This window comes from Castor canadensis, chromosome 6, assembly GCF_047511655.1.
Source record: "Castor canadensis chromosome 6, mCasCan1.hap1v2, whole genome shotgun sequence".
In the NCBI taxonomy this organism is placed as follows: Eukaryota; Metazoa; Chordata; class Mammalia; order Rodentia; family Castoridae; genus Castor; species Castor canadensis.
In genome coordinates, this window is record NC_133391.1 from 111,356,446 (window position 1) to 111,380,809 (window position 24,364).

At 35.1% G+C, this 24,364-nt stretch overlaps 1 protein-coding gene across 18 annotated transcripts in view; it reads left to right on the plus strand.

Moving 5' to 3' along the window:
* Window positions 1-24,364, plus strand: part of Ssbp2 (single stranded DNA binding protein 2) — a 358,415-nt gene that overhangs the window by 258,280 nt on the left and 75,771 nt on the right. For 13 of the 18 annotated variants that reach the window (XM_074077176.1, XM_020157440.2, XM_074077184.1 and 10 more), the window contains one exon: window positions 5,256-5,345. The exons of 4 other annotated variants lie outside the window; for them this stretch is intronic. In XM_074077176.1, the coding sequence (XP_073933277.1) occupies window positions 5,256-5,345 (90 nt within the window). Of the gene's footprint in view, window positions 1-5,255; window positions 5,346-12,318; window positions 12,407-24,364 lie in introns of those variants that run through there. One more of the 18 variants, XM_074077193.1, reaches the window with a different exon arrangement.

Below are 24,364 nucleotides of genomic sequence, written 5' to 3' on the forward strand. Positions count from 1 at the left end.
GCACTACCTCTTAATCCCATCACATTGGTGACACCTAAATTTTGGAGCCAACACAGAAATCATAGCAGCCTAAAAACAGTACAGATGGCTTAATAAAAAGTAATCGTTTTTCCATTCTCTTCCTACTCACCCATTCCTGTAATCCCCTTTCCAATTTCTAAAAATCATATCACTATTTTAGCCCTATTATTATTATTGCTTCACCATTTTACATATACATAAGAATATTATTCCACAAATATACTTTATTTTTATATAAATTATATAAAATATGTTTTATATTAATTGTATAAAGTAAGGGGTTTCATTGTGATATTTCCATGCCAAATATAGACTTTATATCTTGATTCTCTACTGTATAATTAGGCAACTGGCTCTCTAGCATTCTTAGTAAATCAAACTCCTGGTTATTGAATGTGTAGAATCTTGATAAATGCTAACTAATTATGCTTTGTGATAAATTTTGCCCTATTTTTAATCTTTTTATAAATTTTTATTTTATGCCTATTTCTTTGAAGTTTTCACCTAGAGGTAGGTAGGTATGTACAACTCTTTTTTTCCCTACCAGAGTCAGATGACAAAACAAATGAGTTAGAAAAATGTATGTTTTCTAACCTAAAAATGCATATTAAAAGCATATCCAGAAGAATAAGAAAAAACTTTTAATAATAATTAATAGATTTACATCTATATTGAACTCTTACACATTCAATTTTGTTACAAGAAATACCTTAAAACCAGATTTTTGTATATTTTTCTTTTAAAAGAAAGAGCTATAATAAAAGTCAACCCTAAATAATCATGAATATATTATAGAATAAAGGATTTCCCATGGTACACAAATGAGAATTCATATAAATCCAGTGAAACAAATGCTTTGTAGTAGTTCTTAATGTAATTAAATTATTTGCTCTTCTGTGAATTTCATTACCACACCACAGAATAATACAAACTTTATGAGTTAGGTCCAACAACAATGTTTTATATATCCTTAAATAATGGAAAAATTTGTCTTGTGTTAGAAATAAGCTTGAGACATCTAAGAAATCACAGCAATTAAACCCAAGAAATTTGGAACTTTTCCCTTCTACATAAAGCCTGAATCTCCAGAGCTTGATTCTTACTTAGTTGACAGTTTCAGTACATGTACTACTTGCGTAGTTACTGTATATAAATTAGCAAGTTAGGCAGTTTGAGAAATATACTCTTTGACAATGCTCAGAGTACCAGTTAGTGTACCTATGTGGTGTTCCTCAGAACAGCATTTGTTAATGGTCATCTTGGTGTATCAAATGGTACTTTAGACTGAGTCTACACAATACAATAAAGGAAACGGGGCAGTACCTTGTTAATAAATCCCAGCAGGGTGAATGGATAGTGTAGCTCAGAACTGTGGTCCACAAAGGAAAGTTTGGGCCAAAATGATGTGGATTACTGTTTTGTACATACTGGATGATTACTAATATTCTGTTCAAGTTACTTTGTATCTTTTAGACCAAGGCTAGAAAGTTACTGTCACACCAGATAACCAGCATGTCATGCCACATGCTGTAAATCATCTCACACCTGATTTTCAAGACAACTTTATTATTCTGCACAAAGTATGATTATTAAAAAAAGAAGTATCTTCACAGAGTTATACCACTGTAAAAGTGTAAGTGCAAACTGTAAGAATTTGATACATCTTGAAATGTAGGGAAGAGATGTCAACAGCAGAGTAAAAGGCACATTTAAGTCAGTTGGTAGTCATTGTTTTCACTTTGGCTTGTTCATTCCTTCACTATCCTATTCAAAGTTGTAGCCCTTACTTCTTTACTGTGAATTCTCTATTTCCTGTTCTTTTTGTTCTCCCCAGATCATGAATAAATACATATCTTATTGTTTTGGTCTTTTCAGTGGTACTGTTAAACTCAGGGCCTCTAGCTTACTACACAGGTGCTCTGTCACTTAAGCCACACCCCCCAGCTCTTTTTGCTTTAGATATTTTTGAGATAGAGTCTCACTTTTATGTGGTTGACCTCAGACGGCAATTCTCCTTCTTCTCTGTCCTGCATAGCTGGAATGACAGTCACATGCCACCAGGCCCAGCTTTTTATTGGCTTAGATGGAGTCTTATGAGCTTTTTGCCCAGACTGGCCTCCAACCAAGATTCTCCTGACCTGTTTCTCCTAAATAGCTGGGATTACAGGCTTGAGCCACTGCTACCAGCTGTCGATTCATTGGTTCATTTTACTTACCGTCTTTCTTCCTCCACTAGAATATTAGCCTTGGAGGGCAAGGATAGACTGCAGTGAGAAAAGAAATTGAATATTTTGATTGGATTTATTAAATAACTTTAAAGTCATCAAATGAACATCCAAAAGGCATTTTAAATGTTTTAAAATTTCATTTATTTATTCATTTGTTTTCAGTACTGGGGTTTGACTCAGGGCCTCCACTTGCTAGTCAGGAACTTGAGCCCTTTTCTACTTTTAGGTATTTTTCAAATAGGGTCTCATATTTTACCCCGGGCCAGCCTAATCACCATCCTCCTACCTATGCCTTCTGCATAACTGAAATAATAGGTGCACACCACTGAGCCCAGCTTATTTATTTAGATGGGGTTTCACTAACTTTTTTCTGGTACTGGCCTTGAACTGAGATCTCTTGATCTTCACCTCTAGAGTAACTGACATTACAGATATGAGTCATTGCACCTGGCCAGGCACTTTAAACATTTGGCTTGCTTAAGTCTTTGCCTGAATCATTTATTCTATTCATGCTTAAATAACAGCAGGGTAATAAAACACAAGATAATTATGTAATGAAGAACTTTAAATGAAAAAATTAGCATATTATATACCTTTAAACAATGTGATCTGCCAAAAAAAAGGAAAAAAGAAAAGAAAGAGAGAGAGAGAAAGTCATTGGCTAAATATCTAACTGTGAATTTTACCTGTTTCTTTACTAATATCTTTACCTGTTGAATTTTGGATTAGATGCAAACAAACCTCTTTTCTTCTTTGGACAGGCAAAAACTTCTTTTATAAACTACTTTTGAACTACATTAAGAACATGCTTAATGTGGTCATATACATTTCTGTAATAGTATAGGCTAGAGTGATTCCAAAACTTGTCTTCTTTTACGTGTCTTTTTTATGGCAAAACAATTCTCTGTTCTGCAATTAATTTAAAAAATAATGAAATCCTATGTCTAGCTTTTAATACTAAGAACAACTTCCACATGATAGTAATTGGCAGCCTTAAGGGCAGAGATCAAATCTTATTTCCTACATCTGGCTGTAATCGTGCATATTTAAACCAAAAGTGTTGTTGGTTGTAATTTTTCCCCTGCCATAAATTGTGAATTAAAATTTTACACAAGTTTAGTTAAAACAAAAAGAACACTTTGCCTTTCATTTTTAAAAAACATGAATATTGCTATTTTTAAATGAAATAGACTAACTGACAAATGACAGGTTCTCAGTTAATATACACTAAATGAAATTGCATGTTTTTTTCTTAAAATAGAATAATAGGTTAATGTTCCATCTTAATATCTAAAAAAATACTGTGTTTACTTTTATACTCATATGCTTTATCAAAGGTTTAAAATTTTGGCTTTCACAGGTAAGCAACATTTCTAGATTTCTCCAGGAAACACTAAAATCATTGGCCTTAATTATTAACAACTGCCACTACTATAGGACATGCATGCTTGGTATTTTTATCAATTTTTCTACCAGGAAATATGTCCTACAGTATGCTGAGATTTTATATCTTCTAGTGGAATATTAACACATGGGTGAATAACCTGATATATAAAAATGAGGACAGTGCAGTAGGGATACTAAATGCAGGACCAGCGATACTAGATTCAAACTAATCTGTCTTCACCATATTTCTCATCCATTTTTTGGTGAAAACATTCAAAAGCCTCTCTTCTTGCAACACACAATGCACTGTTGTTGTTAATACAACACTAGAATTCATTCCTTTTAACTGTAATGTTGTACCTGTTAACCAACCTCTCCCTAGCCTGTGGTAACTACCTCTACTCTCGGTGCCCATGAGATCAACTTTTTTAGATTTCAAATGTGAGTCAAATCATGTGGTGTTTTTCTCGCTGTGCCTGGTTTATTTTACTTTAACATCATGTCCTTTAGGCTTATCAATGTTGTTACAAATGACAGACTTTCATTTTTTATGACTGAATTATATTTTATTGTGTATATGTGCCACATTTTCTTTATTCATTTATCCATTGATGAACATTTAGGTTGATTCCACATTTTGGCTATAGTGTAATAAAAAATGGGGAGTATAGATGTCTCTTTAACATACTTTTCCCCAGTAGGGAGATAAGGGATTATGCAGTAGATTTTTAATTTTTTGAGGGCTATTCTTACTTTTTTCCATAATGGCTATAATAATTTACATTCTCATCTGGTCCCTTCTTGACTGTTTTAGTATTTGCAATGGGCATAATCAGATTAAAGGTGAAATCATAGTTAAGAATAATTGTATATATAACTGTTGTATATAAGAATTAAATTTGCAATATTGATTTGATTAAAAAGAATCTAAACCCTAGTTTTTCATATTCTTATTTCATGAAATGCTGAGATTCCATGAAATCATTTGTAAATTAAGCAGACTTTGAATTTTTCAATCTAATATTTTCCATAATTTTAGAAGAATCTGTCCAGATCTAATTTTTTTCTCTTTAATCTCCTATTTACATTTTCATCCTTACTACCCTTTAGCTATATTTTTGCTATCAATTATAATCTGTCAAAAAGTGAATGATGTATTGGCACCTATTGGCAGGAAAATTATACTTAATAACATAGAAAAGCATAATCTAAAAAAAAACCACATTCTCTTTTCTTCCAACTCCTACAACCACCCTCTCTACTCATTCTACCTAAATATTTAGCTATTTGTCATTGAGATTGCCATTTCAGATGCCCATGCCTTAAAATAAAATGTTTGTTTAAACCTTTATTTTTTCATATTACTATTGGCATTATTATTTAAATATATCATCTCATTGAAGTTCTCTGACTTCACAAAGTTTAAAGAGACCTGCTAAAACCAATCTACTTAGTTATACTAACAATTATTCTTAGTTTACTTCTAGAGTGGAGAAAATTATCAGCATTTGTTCCCAGGAATGAAAAAAAATATCCCTTCCTACAATCTATTATCATTAGTCTTTGGTTTTGTGCCTTCTCTGTAATGATATAGGTTTGTTTCTCCTTTATTCTTTGCAGAGTGCTGCAGCAGCTCCCAGTCCAGTGCTAGGAAACATTCCCCCAGGAGATGGCATGCCAGTAGGTCCTGTACCACCAGGGTTCTTTCAGGTACTCAGAGACTCAACTAGGAATATAAAGGCATAGGAAATCCTGTTTGATTTTATTTAAAGATAATGAAGGAGGATGAGGCTATTTTAATTCTTAAGGTAAATATAATGATGTGCAGCCTACTCTTGATTGTTCAGACTGGTTATCTACTATATTGCCCTCCCTTCCTGTGTTTTCTTTGTTAATTAATTAATTAAGCCATTTCATTGTTCAACTGAGAAAGAAATGGAGTTGAAATATGAATTAGTCCAGTAAGTTATCTGTGGTACATATTTTGTGGGAGAAGAAACTAAAGATAACATTCTGGGAAGAGATGGGTTTTTCACTATCCAAGCTATCCATCCATGTTTTCTGAGACTAGAGATAATCAAGAATTGGCTGTACTTTCAAAGTATAGTTAAGTCATAGTCTAATCATTTAACAAGAATTATAGGGTATATCAAAATGTTTTTGAGAATCATCTTTGTAGTTTTTAGGCTGGAGTTTTTATTAACATCATTGCATAACATTTTAAGGTTGGATTTTCAAATACATGGTAGTCTTTGAGAGTTTCAGTGAGACTTTATTTTAGCAATGGTGATAATGATTTTAGAATTATAATGTATTACTTTTTAATTTTGCAGTATACAAATCTTAAATTTGATAATATTTTAATTCAGCCCAACCAGATTCTGAAACCTATTTTTATCCATAGCTAATTTATGACACCCTTTGAGAAAATTAAGAATTTAGGAGTTAAGATCTAGAGTGGGGCTACCAGCTCCTGCTGTTCTCTCTTCTAATGCAGCCTGAGTGTATGTGAAATTTTGGAAATATGTGAACTTACAGCAGAAAGCCTCTTTGTTCTTTTTGCCATCCAACGCTCTAATAAAAAACATTGGATAGGAAAAAAAGAATTAGAGTTGGAAGGAATTATAGTCTGTATTGTTAATAAGTCACATTAGGTACTTATAAGCTAATTTGTTACTTCAGTTTTTGTATTTCAAAGTCCTTGAGAATCATTTCTTACTTAATCCTACTGTCATTGTAGGGTACTTATACATGTGAAAATGGAGAAATAAACTTATAAGTAATTTTGCAAAGAACATCAGTTCAATTAAAACGTCTTAATTAGAAACTTAGTACAACTCTGGTCTTTTAGGACATGCTTATTTGCTTAGCTGTTCTATATTATTACTCAAGTAGTCTAGAATATTTAAAAGTTTCCATCAGGCTTATATTCTGACTTGGGGGTCCTTTTTTATAATCTAGGAACAGATTGTATCTCTTGATTATTAACTAAACAACCACCACTTAATTTAATGACAATAATAGTTGACACAATAGATATTTTATATGTGCTATGTTTCATTCTAAATGCTTATATAAACTCTTAATCCCTACAGTAATCCTAGGTGTTAAGTACATGTTATTACATTCCCACTGTGCAAAGGGAGAAACCAAAGCAGATAAATGATTTGTTCAGAATTAGAAATTGACAAGGCTGGGATTTAAATCAATGTGGTCTAGACTTGCCATTGAATTGACCTTTGAAAGTTGACTGTTATTCATAAAATATTCCCAGCTCGTTTTATTCTTCTCCATGCTCTTATTTCTCTTGCCAAAGGTGGCTTGAAGTTAGGGAGTAAATCAGAAGAGTTTTTTCTATTCAAGAGTTAATAGAAGCTCTCTAAGTAGCACTATTAGAAGAGAAGTTGGTTGCAGAGAGAGCCAAATTCTTTCATTCTATGGTATGCCAAAATGCATAAATCCATACATTTTCATGTTCATCTTTGGTAAATGTGAATTACTTACATTCATTCTCAAAGTCTTGTTGAGTAGTAGAAACAGAGTTAGCTTTGTTTTATTTATTCCCATGTAATACTATTTGAGTAGCACTAGATTCCAGACACTGTGGTAGATATCTAAAAATTAACATATATAATGTACACTTTCCTGAAGTTCATTTTCTTAGCAGATGAGGCATGATCAAAAATAAATAACAAAGTAAAAATTTCTATGTTGACCACAAAGAGACAGCCATTAAGTTGAGGAAGAATGTTTTAGAAAGAGTCGTCCATCAAAACAAGCAAAAGAATGTCATTCCAAAAAATGAGAGCCACTTAAGGGAAAGTGTGGTGGCATCAAAGTAATCTGTGCTGAGGTTTTCAGAGTAACACATAGAGAAGCAGGGAGTTGGGGTGGCAAGAGTTCCTAGACACAAAGTTGGAAAGATACATTCTAGTCTGTTTAGAATGGCCTTAAATGCCATGTGAAGAGCTTGAATCTGATAGGAGCTATCAGATCTTTAAAAAGGTCAGTGATTCCACTCAGTGAGTATACGTTTTGTTGTTATTATATATGACAAAGGTATCATAAAGTTTAAGTAGAAAAACATAGTAATGTTACTATCAGCTGGCTGAGGTCCTTTGCCTCTACCTGGAAAGGAATTGTGGATAAACAAGGAGAAGCTCTTCTAGAGCTGGAAATCCCGGGCCCTTGAGTGCTCAAGATCTAGGTGCTGGATAAATGGACCCAGAGGCTTGCAGCTTCAAAGCCTGAGACCATGAGGCCTATTACTTCAGGTTTTAGAGACTATGGCTCTAGGTACTCGTATTAAAGGCTTATCTCTCTGGGTTTTTACCACCAGCAGCCCTACAATGGGCAACTATTATAATTCTCAGCTTTGAGCAGCAGTGGTCAGCAAGCAACTGAAGGCAGTGCCTTCTAGTGTTACAGCTTCCAGACAAGGCTCAGGTGCTGGGGCCCTCAACCCTACAGCAAAGGCAGTGCAGCTCTCAGACCTAGAGTGTCTGAGACCCTTGACCTTTAAGGCTTGGCAGCTCCCCAGAGCTCTTCCAGTGAGCAGGGCCTATAGTTTCTCTTCTTTGGTTCTTCCAGCCTGCTGTCTTCCATGTTGTCTGCTGATGTTGTAACATTAGGCCCAATAAAAGGCTTCTCAACAAAAAAGGTCAGTGACCTGAATATACAATGGATTCAGTCTTTGTTAGGCATTTGTGATACGCGTTTACAAATTCCTACCCTCAAAAAACTTACAGTGTATTGAATAAGAAAAGAGGTGATTAGGGCATATAATATTTGATAATTGCTACATTAAATGGGTAGGTTAAATGTGCTCTTGGTACACAATCCAAATGAGACCACCAAACCCAATCTTGGGAGAAGCATAGTCAGGAAAGTATTGTCAAAATAGTAAATGAAATCCAAATTAACATCTAAAGATGAGTTAGGAAATAGTCAAAGGAAGTAAACAGAGAGAGGGAGAACATTCGAAGAAGAGGGAAAATCAATTCCAAAAACCCAGAGGGGAAAGGAGAAAGAAACCAAATATTTCAGGAAAACTTGAGCTTATTTTTATCTGAAAAGAGAATAGCTGGTAATGAGGCTGGAGAGAGACCCTAAGGCACCTTTTAGGTTAGTAAAGAGTTTGAACTTGATTTTAAAGTCAGTAATAAACTATAGAAGAATTTGAAGTAGACAAAAGACATGTTCTTATTTGCATTTTTAGAAAATAAAAAATCACACCAGCTTGTCTTAGCCAGAATTTCAGTGGCATAAGACTGGAGGTAAGGAGATTATTTAGGAGTCCGGTACACTAATCCATGTTGATACTTAATGATGTCTTTAACTAAGATAGTGGCAGTATATATGGAAAGATATCAACAGATTTGAGAGACAAAAATAAATGCAGGGGGTGTGAATAAAAAAATTCAAGGATTATAACCTGATTTCTTGCTCTAACATGAACAGATAAAAGTATTTTCTGAGACAGAGACCATAACATGGGGAATAGGTTTGAGGTGGGCAGATGAGGTCCTATGGCACTGCCAATTAAGAGATTATATCTACAAGTTTGAAACCTAGAACAGTGGTCTAAAGTAGAGATAAAAATTGCAGAGTCATCTTCATATTATGGTACTTGAATCCACAGGAACAGATTAATTGTTCAGGGAAAAAGTCCAGAATAGGAAGCTCAGCAGATATACCACAGAACTATAAAAATCACTAACATTTAAAAGACAAATAAAGGGAACAGAACCCACTATAGAGATACAAAGTTATCAACAGTTTAGTTATTATGGCAGCCCAAGGAAGACTATTCAAAATCAGGGACAGTAGGATTAGAAAGGAAGAAATAGCTCATATTTACATTTGATCAGCTTTAGTTGATTGACCAAATTAGGTGTGCAAGAGAAAAGATTGGAAGAATCAAGGATGGTTCTGCAGTTTCTACTTTGGATCTCTGGATAATTTTAGTGCTTTCATCAATGAAAAGAAAGACAGCAGGTTGAAAAAGATTTAGATGCATTTGAGTTTGATGCACAAGTTATTTTCATTTATGCAAACAAATGAGTTCAGCTAATCCCAACTACCTTTTCTGCCTATTCAACATTTAAATATCTATAGTTTCCCTAGAAATGCCTCTTTGAAATATTGAAAAACTCAAACTTTTAGTGGTGGGATCAGACAAGTCAAGTGTTTCTTAAATGTTAGCTTTAATTTTCTCCAATGATTAAACTGTACTTAGCATGATTCTGACTAAATGCATGTTGTTAATGGAGAATAGCTGCCTTCCATAAGTAGAAGTAGCAGCAAATAATCAAAATTCACACCCAAACTCCAGTTTCTAATCTAATTCCAAAGAGATGTTGTCCTTCAAGAATGATCCAGATCTGGAGAACTTGTAGTGAGAAATTATTTCAGAATTCATAGCCTATATGCCCAAGATCGGGCGGTCAATACACAAGATCACTGCAAAGCAGGGAAGATTGAAAGCAACTAAAAAACATCAGGCTGTGGTTCCTCCAAGTGACTAAATCCAGAAGACCAGCTAGTTGAGAGATTAAGGCTCTCTAAAAAGCCAGAGATTCCTCAGTTCAAAGGAGTGCTAAAAGTTTTTCCAGACCCCCACCTTGTTTGTAGCTACTAAATTCTGAAGAGTAGTTCCCTCCCATTGCCTTCACCTTAGGTAGACTATAACAATATTTTATATTTATATTAGTGAGTAAATGCAAAACTTATCTGCAGATAGCTGGAATGGGACTGGGGACTACAAAAAGATTAAGCCTATTAGAATTAAAAGCATAAAGATTAATAACTTATAATTAACACACCAGGTTCCAGCTTGAGTAATTCTGAGTTGTACTCACTTTGTGATCATACTGTAAAAAGTACATTGAAACAGTTCTCCTAAGTAGACAAGCACACTTTGTCTATTTACATTTATATTACATTTATTCCTATTTACATTGCAGAGCAAACTCCCTCTTTTCCATTATAAATACAGACTGAAGTGCATTATCAAGTGGCACTATCACAAGTTCTAAATTTGTGAATTCATAACAACTGCAACTAACTTCAACTCTAAAATTAATAACTGTGAATAATACTCCACTCACTTAATAGGTCCATTCTGGAAGGCAGTCTTCAGGTTAAGTGTCTTTCTCTTTGTAAAATTGTTCCAACTTAAATTTGATGTTTATATTGAAATAAAAGCTCTGGTTGTTGAGTAGAAGAACAGTTGAGTAAAATCAGTAGGACTAGTTAGAAGTGCAAAATGAGGAACCCGTTTAATAAAATAAAACTGTCTAAAGTAAAAAAAAAAAATTTACTTGTGGTCTTTTATGAGAGGAGTGATTTTTGTAAGAAACCCTGTAAATTCTCAAAGTGATACCTACTATTGAATTGGTGAATGACTTTTGAGCAGCTTTCTTAAAATAGGAAGTTTGGCTGCTCAGAATTAGAGGAAAGACAAGTAGAGGGGCCAACAATCTAACTAGCTTGGCAGTTTTTATAAAACGAAATACAGTATTTTACTATGGTATGAGTATACAAAAGTGGCATAAGAACTGAGTCTATGGTCTTACTTAGTCTTATTCAAAAGTTTCATGGTATACTAAGAAATTTAAATTATAATAGTATCAACCTGCTGTATATTCATTCTCATAGCATTCTTTTATGAATAATGATCAAAATAATTTAGTAAAATGCTTTACATAAAACTATTAACTCTGTTACCTTATAAGATTTATTAATTTTATGGATAAGTAACAAGAAATTATTTCTTGAACTTATTATAGCTTATAGTACATTAAAGTAATGGACATTTCTTATTTCTGAAGGGGACTTAAAATGCCTTATTTTTTCCTCCTCTTCCTCTTTACCACAGAAAACTTTTAAGAAATAAACTATAACTTGCTTATTACTGTAATAACTAAACACATTAATAATTTTTGTATAAAACAATATAATCTCTTATTACATACTGATATAGATATCTGAGTCTATAATGTGGGATACATTTATAAATATCTAATTTGAATGTAGATATTTGTCTGTAGACTTGTTACTTTTTACCATGTATTATATTTTGCTTTGATTTTTATATTGATACACATACTATGTTTTAATTACTAGATTAAGAACACTTCAGTTTTCTTAACTGAACTATTGAAAATTAATAATACTTTGATGTTGGGCTGTAAATGTAAGACTTTGACATTAATAATTATAAATACATGTTGAAAGATAAACGTATACCAAGTAATTTAGTTTTAGACCAAGGTGATCATTCATATTTTGAAGTCTAAACTGATCAAAACTCTGACATATAGTAGAAAATATGTTACAGTATGTTGGTAGTCACATTTTGTTTGCAAGCAATGGTAAAGCTGCTTTGCCATCTAGTGGTGGTTTGCAGATGTCTCCATTTGTTCACCATCTATTTTCCAAAGGTTCTATTTTTAGAAAGACTGTACTATAGCAAGCTGACCTAATGCTTTGACATAGTAATAACACAGAATGAAGGAAAAAATAAGAACAAACTTCCCATTTTCTCTATGATGTTGTTATTGACTAAAAAATACCCATAATATAAGTGACATTAATATCCCAACAGGACAAAGCCAAAGTTTAAAATAATATAATATTCTTGATATTTTAAAAGAAACAGAAACAAAATGAATCAAAAATGAGAGAAGTAATTATTCAAACATTTGAAACTGAAAAAGAAAAACAAGAAGAGATGTTTTTACATGCTCCAAGTTAAATGTTTCTGAGAGGTAAATATTTATTTGATTTATTTCTGGGAATAAGTTGTACATATTGAAGATATTTTAATATCTATATTCATCTGCTCTACAGTTCCTATGCAGACTTTATGAATCCAGTCATTTTATTTTCAGTAGCACCTGTGTTACCCTAATATTTATACATGTAGTTTAATAGTCTGCATGCCTTCACAGTTTACTTATATTATAATTCTTAGTATTGTCTTTTTAAAAATTTTTTACTCATTTATTCACATGTACATACATTGTTTGGGCCATTTCTCTCCCTAGCTCCCCACCGCCTCCAGGCAGAAGCTGTTCTGCCCTTATCTCTAATTTTATTGAAGAGAAGACATAAACAATAATAAGAAAGACAAAGCAATTTTGCTAGTTGAGATAAGGATAGCTATACAGAGAGATTCCTAGCATTGCTTCCATGCACAAGTGTATTACAACCCGAACTGATTCATCTCTACCAGACCTCTTCACTACTTCCTGATCCCCTTCCCATATTGACCTTTGTCTCTTTAAAGTTTCTGTATTAGCTCCTCTGCAGTAGGGACATCAAACACTTTCATGTTTTGGGTTTCCACCTACCCCCTTATCTCCCATATGTGCCCTCCCCTTATCATATGACCCAAGTCCAACCACATTGATGTATTTGCCCTAGATCTAAACTCTGCATATGAGGGAGAACATACGATTTTTGGTGTTCTGAGCCTGGCTAATCTCGCTCAGAATGATGCTCTCCAGTTCCATCCATTTACTTGTGAATGATAAGATTTCATTCTCCTTCATGGCTGAGTAAAATTTCATTGCAAATAAGTACCACATTTTCTTGATCCATTTGTCAGTAGTTGGGGCATCTTGGTTGTTTCCATAACTTGGCTATTGTGAATAGTGCTGCAATAAACGTGGATGTGCAGGTACCTCTGGAGTAACCTGTGTTGCATTCCTTTGGGTACATCCCCAGCAGTGGGATTGCTGGATCATATGGGAGATCTATGTTTGGATTTTTAAGAAGCCTCCATATTTTTTTGCAGACTGGTTGCGCTAGCTTGCATTCCCACGAGCAGTGTACAAGGGTTCCTTTTTTCCCACATACTTGCCAACACCTGATGTTGGTGGTGTTTTTGATGATGCCTATTCTAACAGGGGTGAGGTGGAATCTTAGTGTGGTTTTGATTTGCATTTCCTTTATGGCTAGAGATGGTGAGCATTTTTGCTTGTGGTTTTTTTTTTTTGCCATTTGAATTTTTTCTTTTGAGAAAGTACTGTTTAGTTCAGTTGCCCATTTCTTTATTCGTTCATTGATTTTGGGAGAGTTTAGGTTTTTAACTTCCCTGTATATCCTGGTTATCAGTCCTTTGTCTGATGTATAGATGGCAAATATATTCTCTCACTCTGTGTGTGGTCTCTTCAGTTTAGAGACCATTTCTTTTGTTGTGCAGAAGCTTTTAAATTTTATGTAGTCCCATTTGTCCATCCTTTCTGTTAGTTGCTGAACTACTGGCATTCTATTGAGGAAATCCTTATACCTATTACTTCTAGAGTATTCCCCACTCTTTCCTGTACTAACGTCAGAGTTTTGGGTGTAATGTTAAGGTCCTTGATCCATTTTGAATTAATACTAATACAGGGTGATAAACATGGATCTAGTTTCAGTTTTTTGCAGATGGATAACCACTTTTCCCAGCAACATTTGTTGAAGAGGCTGTCTTTTCTCCATCATATATATTGGTGCCTTCGTCAAAAATAAGGTGGGCATAGCTGTATGGATTCATATCCGGTTCCTCTACTCTGTTCCACTGGTCTTCATGTCTGTTTTTGTGTCAGTACCATGCTGTTTTTATTGCTATTGCTTTTTAATATAGACTGAGCTTGGGTATTGTGATACCTCCAGCATTGCTCTTTTTGCTGAGTGTTGCCTTGGCTATTCGTGTTCTCTTGTGTTTCCAAATGAACTTTAGGGTAGATTTTTCAGTCTCTGTGATGGAGGTCATTGGGATTTTGATGGGAATTGCATTAAACATGTAGATTGCTTTTGGTAGTATAGCCATTTTTACTATGTTGATTCTACCAATCCATGAGCACAGGAGATCGCTCCACCTTCTTCCTCAATCTCTTTCTTCAGGGGTTTGTAGTTCTCCTTGTAAAGGTTTTTCACATCCTTTGTTAAGTTTACTCCTAGGTATTTGATTTTTTTTTTTTTGAGGCTATTGTAAATGGAATTGGTTCCATATATTCTTTCTCAGTTTGTTCATTATTGGTGTATAGAAAAGCTAATGATTTTTGTAAGTTGATTTTGTATCCTCCTGCCTTGCTGTAGCTGTTTATGGTGTCTAGGAGTTTTTGGGTAAGAGTTTTTTGGCTCTTTAAGGTATAGGATCATATCGTCTGCAAATAGGGATATTTTGACAGTTTGTTTACCTATTTGTATTCCTTCTATTTCTTCTTCTTGCCTAATTGCTCTGGCTAGAAATTCCAGGACTTTATTGAATAGGAGTGGGGATAGTGGGCACCCTTGACTCATTCCTGATTTTAGGGAATATGATTTCAGTTTTTCACCATTAAGTATGATGTTGGCTGTAGGTTCGTCATATATAGCCTTTACAATATTAAAGTACTTTCTTTCTATTCCTAGTTTTCTTAGAGCTTTTATCATGAAGTGGTATTGGATCTTGTCAAAGGCTTTTTCTGCATCTATTGAGATGATCAAGTGGTTTTTGTCTTTGATTCTATGATGCGCTGTATTACATTTATAGATTTGCGTATGTTGAACCAGCCCTGCGTCCCTGGGATGAAGCCGAATGGTCATGGTGAATGATCTTTCTGATTGTTGTTGGATTTGGTTTGCCATTATTTTATTGAGGATTTTTGCATCAATGTTCATTAAGGAGATTGGCCTATAGTTCTCCTTTTTGGAGGTGTCTTTGTCTAGTTTTGGGATGAGTGTAATACTGGCTTCATAAAATGAGTTAGGCAGTGTTCCTTCCCTTTCTATTTTGTGGAACAGTTTAAGGAGGGTTGGTATTAGTTCTTGTTTAAAGGTCTGATAGAATTTAGCAGAGAATCCATCAGGTCCTGAACTTTTCTTTTTTGGGAGATTCCTAATTGCTGCTTCAATTTCATTTTGTGTTACAGATCTATTCAGGTGATTAATATCCTCTTGGTTCAATTTTGGAAGGTCATAAGTATCTAGAAATCTATCCATTTCTTCAAGATTTCCAGATTTATTAGAATATAGTTTCTCAAAGTAGTCTCTGATGATTTCCTGGATGTCCATGGTGTTTGTTGTTATCTCCCCTTTTGCATTTCTGATTTTCCTGATTTGGGTTTTTTTCTCTCCTCATTTTAGTCAGGTTTGCCAGGGGTCTGTCAATCTTATTTATTTTTTCAGAGAACCAGCTTTTTGTTTCATTGATTCTTTGTATGTTTTTTTTTGTTGTTGTTGTTTCTATTTCATTGATTTCAGCCTGTATTTTTTATTATTTCTCTCCTTCTGCTTGTTTTGGGATTTGTTTGTTCTTGTTTTTCTAGGAGTTTGAGATGTAGCATTAGGTCATTGATTTGAGATCTTTCTGTCCTTTTAATATGGGCATTCATGGCTATAAACTTTCCTTTTAGGACTGCCTTTGCTGTGTCCCATAGGTTCCAGTAGCTCGTGTTTTCATTTTCATTAACTTCCAGGAACCTTTAAATTTCCTCTTTATTTCATCAATGACCCATTGATCATTGAGCAATATGTTGTTCAGCTTCCAACTGTTTGCATGTTTTTTACTGTTGTTTTTGTTGTTGCATTGTAGTTTTAATGCATTGTGATCAGATAGAATGCATGGGATTATTTCTGTTTTCTTATATTTGCTGAGGCTTGCTTTGTGCCCTAAAATACGATCAATTTTGGAAAGTTCCATGGGCTGCTGAGAAGAATGTATATTGTACAGAAACTGGATGAAATATTCTGTAGATATCAGCTAGGTCCATTTGATCTATGGTGTAATTTAGTTCTAAAATTTCTTTATCGATTTTTGGTTGGATGACCTATCTATTGGTGATAGAGGTTAAGGTCTCCCACTACCACTGTTTTGGAGTCCATTTATGTTTTTAGGTCCTTCAGAGTACCTTTAATGAATTAGGTACATTAACATTAGGTGCATATAAGTTGATAATTGTTATTTCCTTTTGGTGTATTTCCCCTTTCATTAGTGTAGAGTGTGTCCTTCTTTATCTCATTTGATCAATGTAAGTTTGAAGTCTACTTTGTCTGACATAAGTATTGCTACTCTTGCCTGTTTTCAGGGTCCATTGGCTTGGTAAATCTTCTTCAAACCTTTCACTTTAAGCCAGTGCTTCTTTCTGTCGAAGAGATGGGTCTCCTGTAAGCAACAGATTGTTGGATTTTCCTTTTAATCAGTTTGACAGACTGTGTCTTTGATGGGGGAATTAAGTCCATTAACATGCAGTGTTAGTATGATAGGTATGTGGTGATTCCTGTCATTTAGTTGTTTTTGTAGTTTAAGGGTTTGATTGTGTGCAGCTGAATCAATGTTATTACTCTCTACTTTCCTGCCTTTTCTTCTCCTGTGGTTTGGTACTGCCTGTCCTTTCATGGTTTTCTTTGCCTTCATTTTCTGTGTGCAGAATTCCTTAGAGAATATTTTGTAGTGGTCACTTTGTTGTCATATATTGTTTTAGTTTCTGCTTATCATGGAAGATTTTTATTGCTCCACCTATTTTGAATGATAGTTTTGCTGGGTAGAGTATCCTAGGGCAGAAGTTATTTTCATTCATAGCCCGGAATACCTCACTCCATGCTGTTTTTGGTTTTTTTTTTTTTTAATTTTTATTTTATTCATGTGTGCATAGAATGTTTGGGTTATTTCTCCCTCCTTCCCCCACCCCTTCTCTTACCCCCCCACCCCCTCCCTCTCCCCTCCTACCCCCTTGCTACCCAGCAGAAACTATTTTGCTGTTATCTCTAATTTTGTTGAAAAGGGAGTATAAGTAAAAATAGGAAGGACCAAGGGTTTTTGCTAGTTGAGATAAGGATAGCTATACAGGGAGTTGACTCACATTGATTTCCTGTACATGTGTGTTACATTCTAAGTTAATTATTCTTGTACTAACCTTTTCTCTAGTTCCTGGTCCCCTTCTCCTATTGGCCTCAGTTGCTTTAAAGTATCTACTTTAGTTTCTCATGTTGAGGGCAACAAATGCTATCTAGTTTTTTAGGTGTCTTACCTATCCTCATACCTCCCTTGTGTGCTCTCACTTTATCATGTGCTCAAAGTCCAATCCCCTTGTTGTGTTTGCCCTTGATCTAATGTCCACATAGGAGGGAGAACACACGACTTTTGGTCTTTTGGGCCAAGCTAACCTCACTCAGAATGATGTTCTCCAATTCTATCCATTTACCTGCGAATGATAACATTTCATTCTTCTTCATGGCTGCATAAAATTCCATTGTATATAAATACCACATTATCTTAATCCATTCATCGGTAGTGGGGCATCTTGGCTGTTTCCATAACTTGGATATTGTGAATAGTGCTGCCATAAACATGGTTGTGCAGGTGTCTCTGGAGTAACCTGTGTCACATTCTTTTGGGTATATCCCCAAGAGTGGTATTGCTGGATCAAATGGTAGATCAATGTCTAGCTTTTTAAGTAGCCTCCAAATTTTTTTCCAGAGTAGTTGTACTAGTTTAAATTCCCATCAGCAGTGTAAGAGGGTTCCTTTTTCCCCGCATCCTTGCCAACACCTGTTGTTAGTGGTGTTGCTGATGCTGGCTATTCTAACAGGAGTGAGGTGGAATCTTAGCGTGGATTTAATTTGCATTTACTTTATTGCTAGAGATGGTGAGCATTTTTTCATGTGTTTTTGGCCATTTGAATTTCTTCTTTTGAGAAAGTTCTGTTTAGTTCACTTGCCCATTTCTTTATTGCTTCATTAATTTTGGCAGAATTTAGTTTTATAAGTTCCCTCTATATTCTGGTTATCAGTCCTTGGTCTGATGTGTAGCTGGAAAATATTTTCTCCCATTCTGTGTGTGGTCACTTCAGTTTAGAGACCACTGTTTTTATTGAGCAGAAGCTTTTTAGTTTTATGAAGTCCCATTTATCTATGTTATCTCTTAGTTGCTGTGCTGCTGGGGTTCCATTGAGAAAGTTCTTGCCTATACCTATTAATTCCAGAGTATTTCCTACTCTTTCCTGTACCAACTTTAGACTTTGGGATCTGATATTAAGATCCTTGATCCATTTTAAGTTAATATTGGTATAGGGTGATATACATGGATCTAGTTTCAGTTTTTTGCAGACTGCTAACCAGTTTTTCCCAGCAGTTTTTGTTGAAGAGCTGTCTTCTCTCCATCATATATTTTTAGCGCCTTTGTTAAAGACAAGTTGATTATAGTTGTGTGGCTTCCTATCTGGGTTCTCTATTCTGTTCCACTGGTCTTCATGTCTCTTTTTGTGCCAGTACCATGCTGTTTTTATTGTTACTGCTTTGTAATATAGTTTGAAGTCGGGTATTGTGATACCTCCAGTGTTGTTCTTTTGACTGAGTATTGCCTTGGCTATTCGTGGCCTCTTGTGTTTCCATATAAATTTAACAGTAGATTTTTCAATCTCTTTAATGAATGTCATTGGAATTTTGATGGGAATTGCATTGAACATGTAGATTACTTTTGGGAGTATCGACATTTTTACTATGTTGATTCTACCAATCCATGAGCATGGGAGATCTCTCCACTTTCTATAGTCTTCCTCAATCTCTTTCTTCAGAAGTTTATAGTTTTCCTTGTAGAGGTCATTCACATCCTTTGTTAAGTTTACACCTACGTATTTGATTTTTTTTGAGGCTATTGTAAATAGAATTGTTTTCATACATTCTTTCTCAGTTTGTTCTTTATTAGTGTATAGAAATGCTAATGATTTTTCTATGTTGATTTTATATCCTGCTACCTTGCTATAGCTATTGATGGTGTCTTTAAGGTATAGGATAATATCATCTGCAAATAGGGATATTTTGACAGTTTCTTTACCTATTTGTATTCCTTTTATTCCTTCTTCTTGCCTAATTGCTCTGGCTAGGAATTCCAGTACTACGTTGAATAGGAGTGGCAATACTGGGCATCCTTGTGTCACTCCTGATTTTAGAGGAAATGGTTTCAGTTTTTCTCCATTAAGTATAATGTTGGCTGTAGGTTTGTCATATATAGCTTTTATAATGTTGAGGTACTTTCCTTCTATTCCTAGTTTTCTTAGAGCTTTTATCATGAAATGGTATTGGATCTTATCAAAGGCTTTTTCTGCATCTATTGAGATGATCAAGTGGCTTTTGTCTTTGCTTCTGTTGAACCACCCCTGCATTCCTGGGATGAAGCCTACTTGGTCGTGGTGAATGATCTTTTTAATGTGTTGTTGAATTCAATTTGCCATTGTTTTGTTAAGAATTTTTGCATCAATGTTGCTTAAGGAGATTGGCCTCTAGTTCTCCTTTTTGGAGGTGTCTTTGCCTGGTTTGGGGATAAGTGTAATACTGGCTTCATAAAATGTTGTAGGCAGTTTTCTTTCCCTTTTTATTCATGGAACAGTTTAAGGAGGGTTGGTATCAGTTCTTCTTTAAAGGTCTGATAGAATTCAGCAGAGAATCCATCAGGTCCTGGACTTTTCTTTTTGGGGAGACTCTTGATTGATGCTTCAATTTCATTTTATGTTATAGATCTATTTAGGTGATTAATATCCTGTTTGTTCAGTTTTTGATGATCATATGTATCTAGAAATCTGTCCATTTCTTTAAGATTTTTGAATTTATTTGAATATAGGTTCTAGAAGTAGTCTCTGATGATTTCCTGGACTTCCATGGTGTTTGTTGTTATCTCCCCTTTTGCATTCCTGATTCCGCTAATTTGTTTTTTTTTTTCTCCTCATTTTAGTCAGGTTTGCCAGGGGTCTGTCGATCTTGTTTATTTTTTCAAAAACCAACTTTTTGTTTCATTAATTCTTTGTATGATTTTTTTGGGTTTCTATTTCATTGATTTCAGCTCTTATTTTTATTATTTCTCTCCTTCTATTTGTTTTGAGATTTGCTTTTTCTTGTTTTTCTAGGAGTTTGAGATGTATCATTAGGTCATTGATTTGGGATCTTTCAGTCTTTTTAATACATGCACTCATGGCTATAAACTTTCTTCTCAGGACTGCCTTTGCTGTGTCCCATAGGTTCTGGTAGGTTGTGTTTTCATTTTCATTGACTTCCAGGAACTTTTTAATTTCCTCTTTTATTTCATCAATGACCCATTGTTCACTAAGCAATGAGTTATTCAGTTTCCAGCTGTTTACATGTTTTTTGTCTTTACTTTTGTTGTTGAGTTCTAGTTTTATTGCACTGTGATCAGATAGAATGCATGGTATAATTTCTATTTTCTTATATTTGCTGAGGCTTGCTTTGTGCCCTAGGATATGATCTATTTTGGAAAAGGTTCCATGGGCTGCTGAGAAGAATGTATATTGTGTAGAAGTTGGATGAAATGTTCTGTAGACATCACCTAGGTCCATTTGATCTATGGTGTATTTTAGATCTAGGATTTCTTTATTGATTTTTTGTTTGGATGACCTATCTATTGATGATAATGGGGTGCTAAAGTCTCCCATGACCACTGTGTTGGAGTTAATATATGCTTTTAGGTCCTTCAGGGTATGTTTGATGAAATTGGGTGCATCGACATTGGGTGCATATAGGTTGATAATTGTTATTTCCTTTTGGTCTATTTCTCCATTATTTGTATGGAATGTCTTTCTTTATCTCATTTGATGAATGTAGGTTTGAAGTCTACTTTGTCCGAGATAAATATTACTACTCCTGCCTGTTTTCGGGGGCCATTGGCTTGGTAAATCTTTTTCCAGCCTTTCATCCTAAGCCTATGCTTATTGCTGTCAGTGAGATGCATCTCCTGCAAGCAAGAAAATGTTGGATCTTCCTTTTTAATCCAGTTCATCAAACGGTGCCTTTTGATGGGGGAATTAAATCCATTAACATTAAGTGTTAGTACTGATAGGTATGTGGTGATTCCTGTCATTTAATTGTCTTAGTTGTTTGAAGGTTTGATTTGTGTACCCGAATTGAGGTTACTGTCTACTTTCTTGCTTTTTCTTTTCCTGTAGCTTGGTGCTGCCTGCCCTTTCATGGTTATGTTGGGTTTCACTTTCTGTGTGCAGAATCCCTTGAAGAATCTTTTGTAGTGGTGACTTTGTGGTCACATATTGTTTTAGTTTCTGCTTGTCATGAAAGACTTTTCTTGCTCCATCTATTTTGAATGATGGTTTTGCTGGGTAGAGTATTCTAGGGTTGAAGTTATTTTCATTTAGTGCCCAGAAGATCTCACCCCACACACTTCTTGCTTTTAATGTTTCTGTTGAGAAGTATGTTGTGATTTTGATGGGTTTACCTTTGTATGTTATTTGTTTTTTCTCTCTTACAGCCTTCAATATTCTTTCTTGGGTCTCTGTACTTGTTGTTTTAATGATGATATGTCGTGGGGTAGTTTTATTTTGATCTGGTCTGTTTGTTATTCTGGAGGCCTCTTGCATCTCTATGGAAAGAGATTTCTCTAGATTTTGGAAATTTTCTGTTATTATTTTGTTGAATATATTAAGCATTCCCTTTGCTTGCACCTCTTCTCCTTCTTCAATGCCCATGATTCTCAGGTTTGGTCTTTGATGGAGTCTGTGAGTTCTTCCATTTTTTTTTCACAGGTGTTGAATTATTAAACTAATAGTTCTTTAGTTTTTCCTTTAATTTCCATTTTGTCTTCAAGTTCTGAGATTCTGTCTTCTGTTTGTTCTATTCTGCTGGATTGGCCTTCCATTTTGTTTTGCAATTCTGTTTTTTTCTTTTTTCTGAGGTTTTCCACATCCTGAGTCGCTTCCTCTTTAATTTTGTCTGTTTTCGCCCTGAGTTCATTTATCTCTTTATTAATCATGTTCTTTGTTTCACTTTGGTGTTTATTCAGTGCTTCTATGGTTTCTTTTATTTCATCTTGTGCTTTTTCAGATTCTCTATTTTTGTTGAGAATCTACAAAATAGAATTCTCTATTTTTGTTGGAATTTCTTGAGTGTCTCCTGTTCATTTTGGTTGACCATATCCAGTATCATCTCTATAAAATTCTCATTGAGAACCTGTAGGATTTCTTATTTTAAATTATTCTTGTGTGGTTCATTGGGTTCTTTGGTATAGTTTATCATCATTTTTTTGGAGTCTGGATCTGAGTATCTGTTTTCTTCATTCCCCTCTGGTTCCTGTGCTAATTTTTTGCGGTGGCAAAACTGGTTTCCCTGTTTTTTCTGTCTACCCATCATTGCCTTGGTGTTGTTATTGTCCCTGTACTGTGTGCAATTAAGTATTTTCTAGCTTGTAATAATAACAATGGTGATCTTTAGAGAGGAGAGGGAAAGCAAAGAAGTTAAAGAAAAAGGGAAAAAAATAAAGTAAAACAAAACAAAACAAACAAACAAAAGTTTCAAAAATATAAACAGGGAGAGATAGTGTACTAATCAACAGTAAGCTAAACAGACATTAGAGAGACAGAGAGAGGATTGAAAAAAAATCTCCAAGTTCAAATGCAATAAAGTTTCAGTCTTAATAATTTTTTGTTACTCCCTCAGCCTCCAATCCTGGAGATGGTGTCTCAGAAGTAGTTCTGTCGTTGTCTTATCAAAGGTGAAAAAAAACCAAATAAAACGAAACAAAATAAAACCACCACAGAGTGTCCCAAGTTCAAATGCAATATAGTTTCAGTAAGTTTTTCAGCATGCAGGTGTAGTTTGGTTGTTGTCTCATCAAAGGAAGAGAGAAAAAAATAGTCCGGAAATAGTTCTGTGAATGGCTATCTGGGGCTGCGGCTCACCTGCCCACTACTGTCAGTCTGCTGTTGCTGGAGGCTTTATTTATGCAGATCTCAGGAGTGAGCTTAACACTCACCTGGCCCCTCAGGCTTTGTTTACTTAGAGTTCTCCTGGGCGCCATCGCCACTGCTACAAGCTTTCCCCTTTCCAAGCACACTGGGGGAGGTGACACTGCACCCGCTTTCTCAGGCTGGCTTGTTTATTTACATTTCACATGGGAAGTGGGTCTTCCCCCCTCTCTTGTGGAGTTTTCCTCCCACCACCACTTTTATAAGCTTTCCCGCTCCTGGTTGCTGGGCGTGTGCTGCCACTCCTGCCTTCTCTGGCCAGCTTGTTTATTTACAGTTCCGTGAGGGATTTCCCCTCCCCCTCCTCCAGGGGTCAGGGCACCCCGCCCTCTTTGCTATGTGTCTTTTTTGTTGTTATTGCTTATTATTCAGTTTTTTTTTCTTTTTTCCCTGGGTGGGGGTTGGTCTGTCCAGGGGGCTATGCTGATCTGGCCCAGGGTTGTCTGTGGGAGTACCACATGCCACTTAGCTCACCTTGTGGTCTGTGTCTTCCCAAGTGGTCTTGGTGCTGGCATCTGGCGGCAGTGCAGGAGCCCTCCTGGTTTCTCCATTTAACGTGAAGTGGAAACGCTATGCGTGGGCTGGGGGTATGGAGGAGTCAAAGTTTTGCCTCTTCTCGGTGGTTTTTCCTGTAAGGTGTGTCTCCAGCGTCTCTCTAAGATTTCACTTTAGGAAGCACACTTTCTGCTTCCTCCCTCTAGCCACCATCTTCCATGCTCTTTTTGCTTTTAAGGTTTCTGTTGAGAAATCTGTGATTTTGATGGGTTTACCTTTGTATGTTATTTGTTTTTTCTCTCTTACAGTATTCAATATTCTTTCTCTATGCTCTGTGCTTATTGTTTTAATGATAATATGTTGTGGGATAGTTCTATTTTGATCAAGCCTGTTTGGTGTCCTGCAGGCTTCCTTTACCTGAATTTGCATAGTTTTCTCTAGATTTGGGAAATTTTCTGTTATTTTTTTGTTGAATATATTATCAATTCCTTTTTGCTTGCA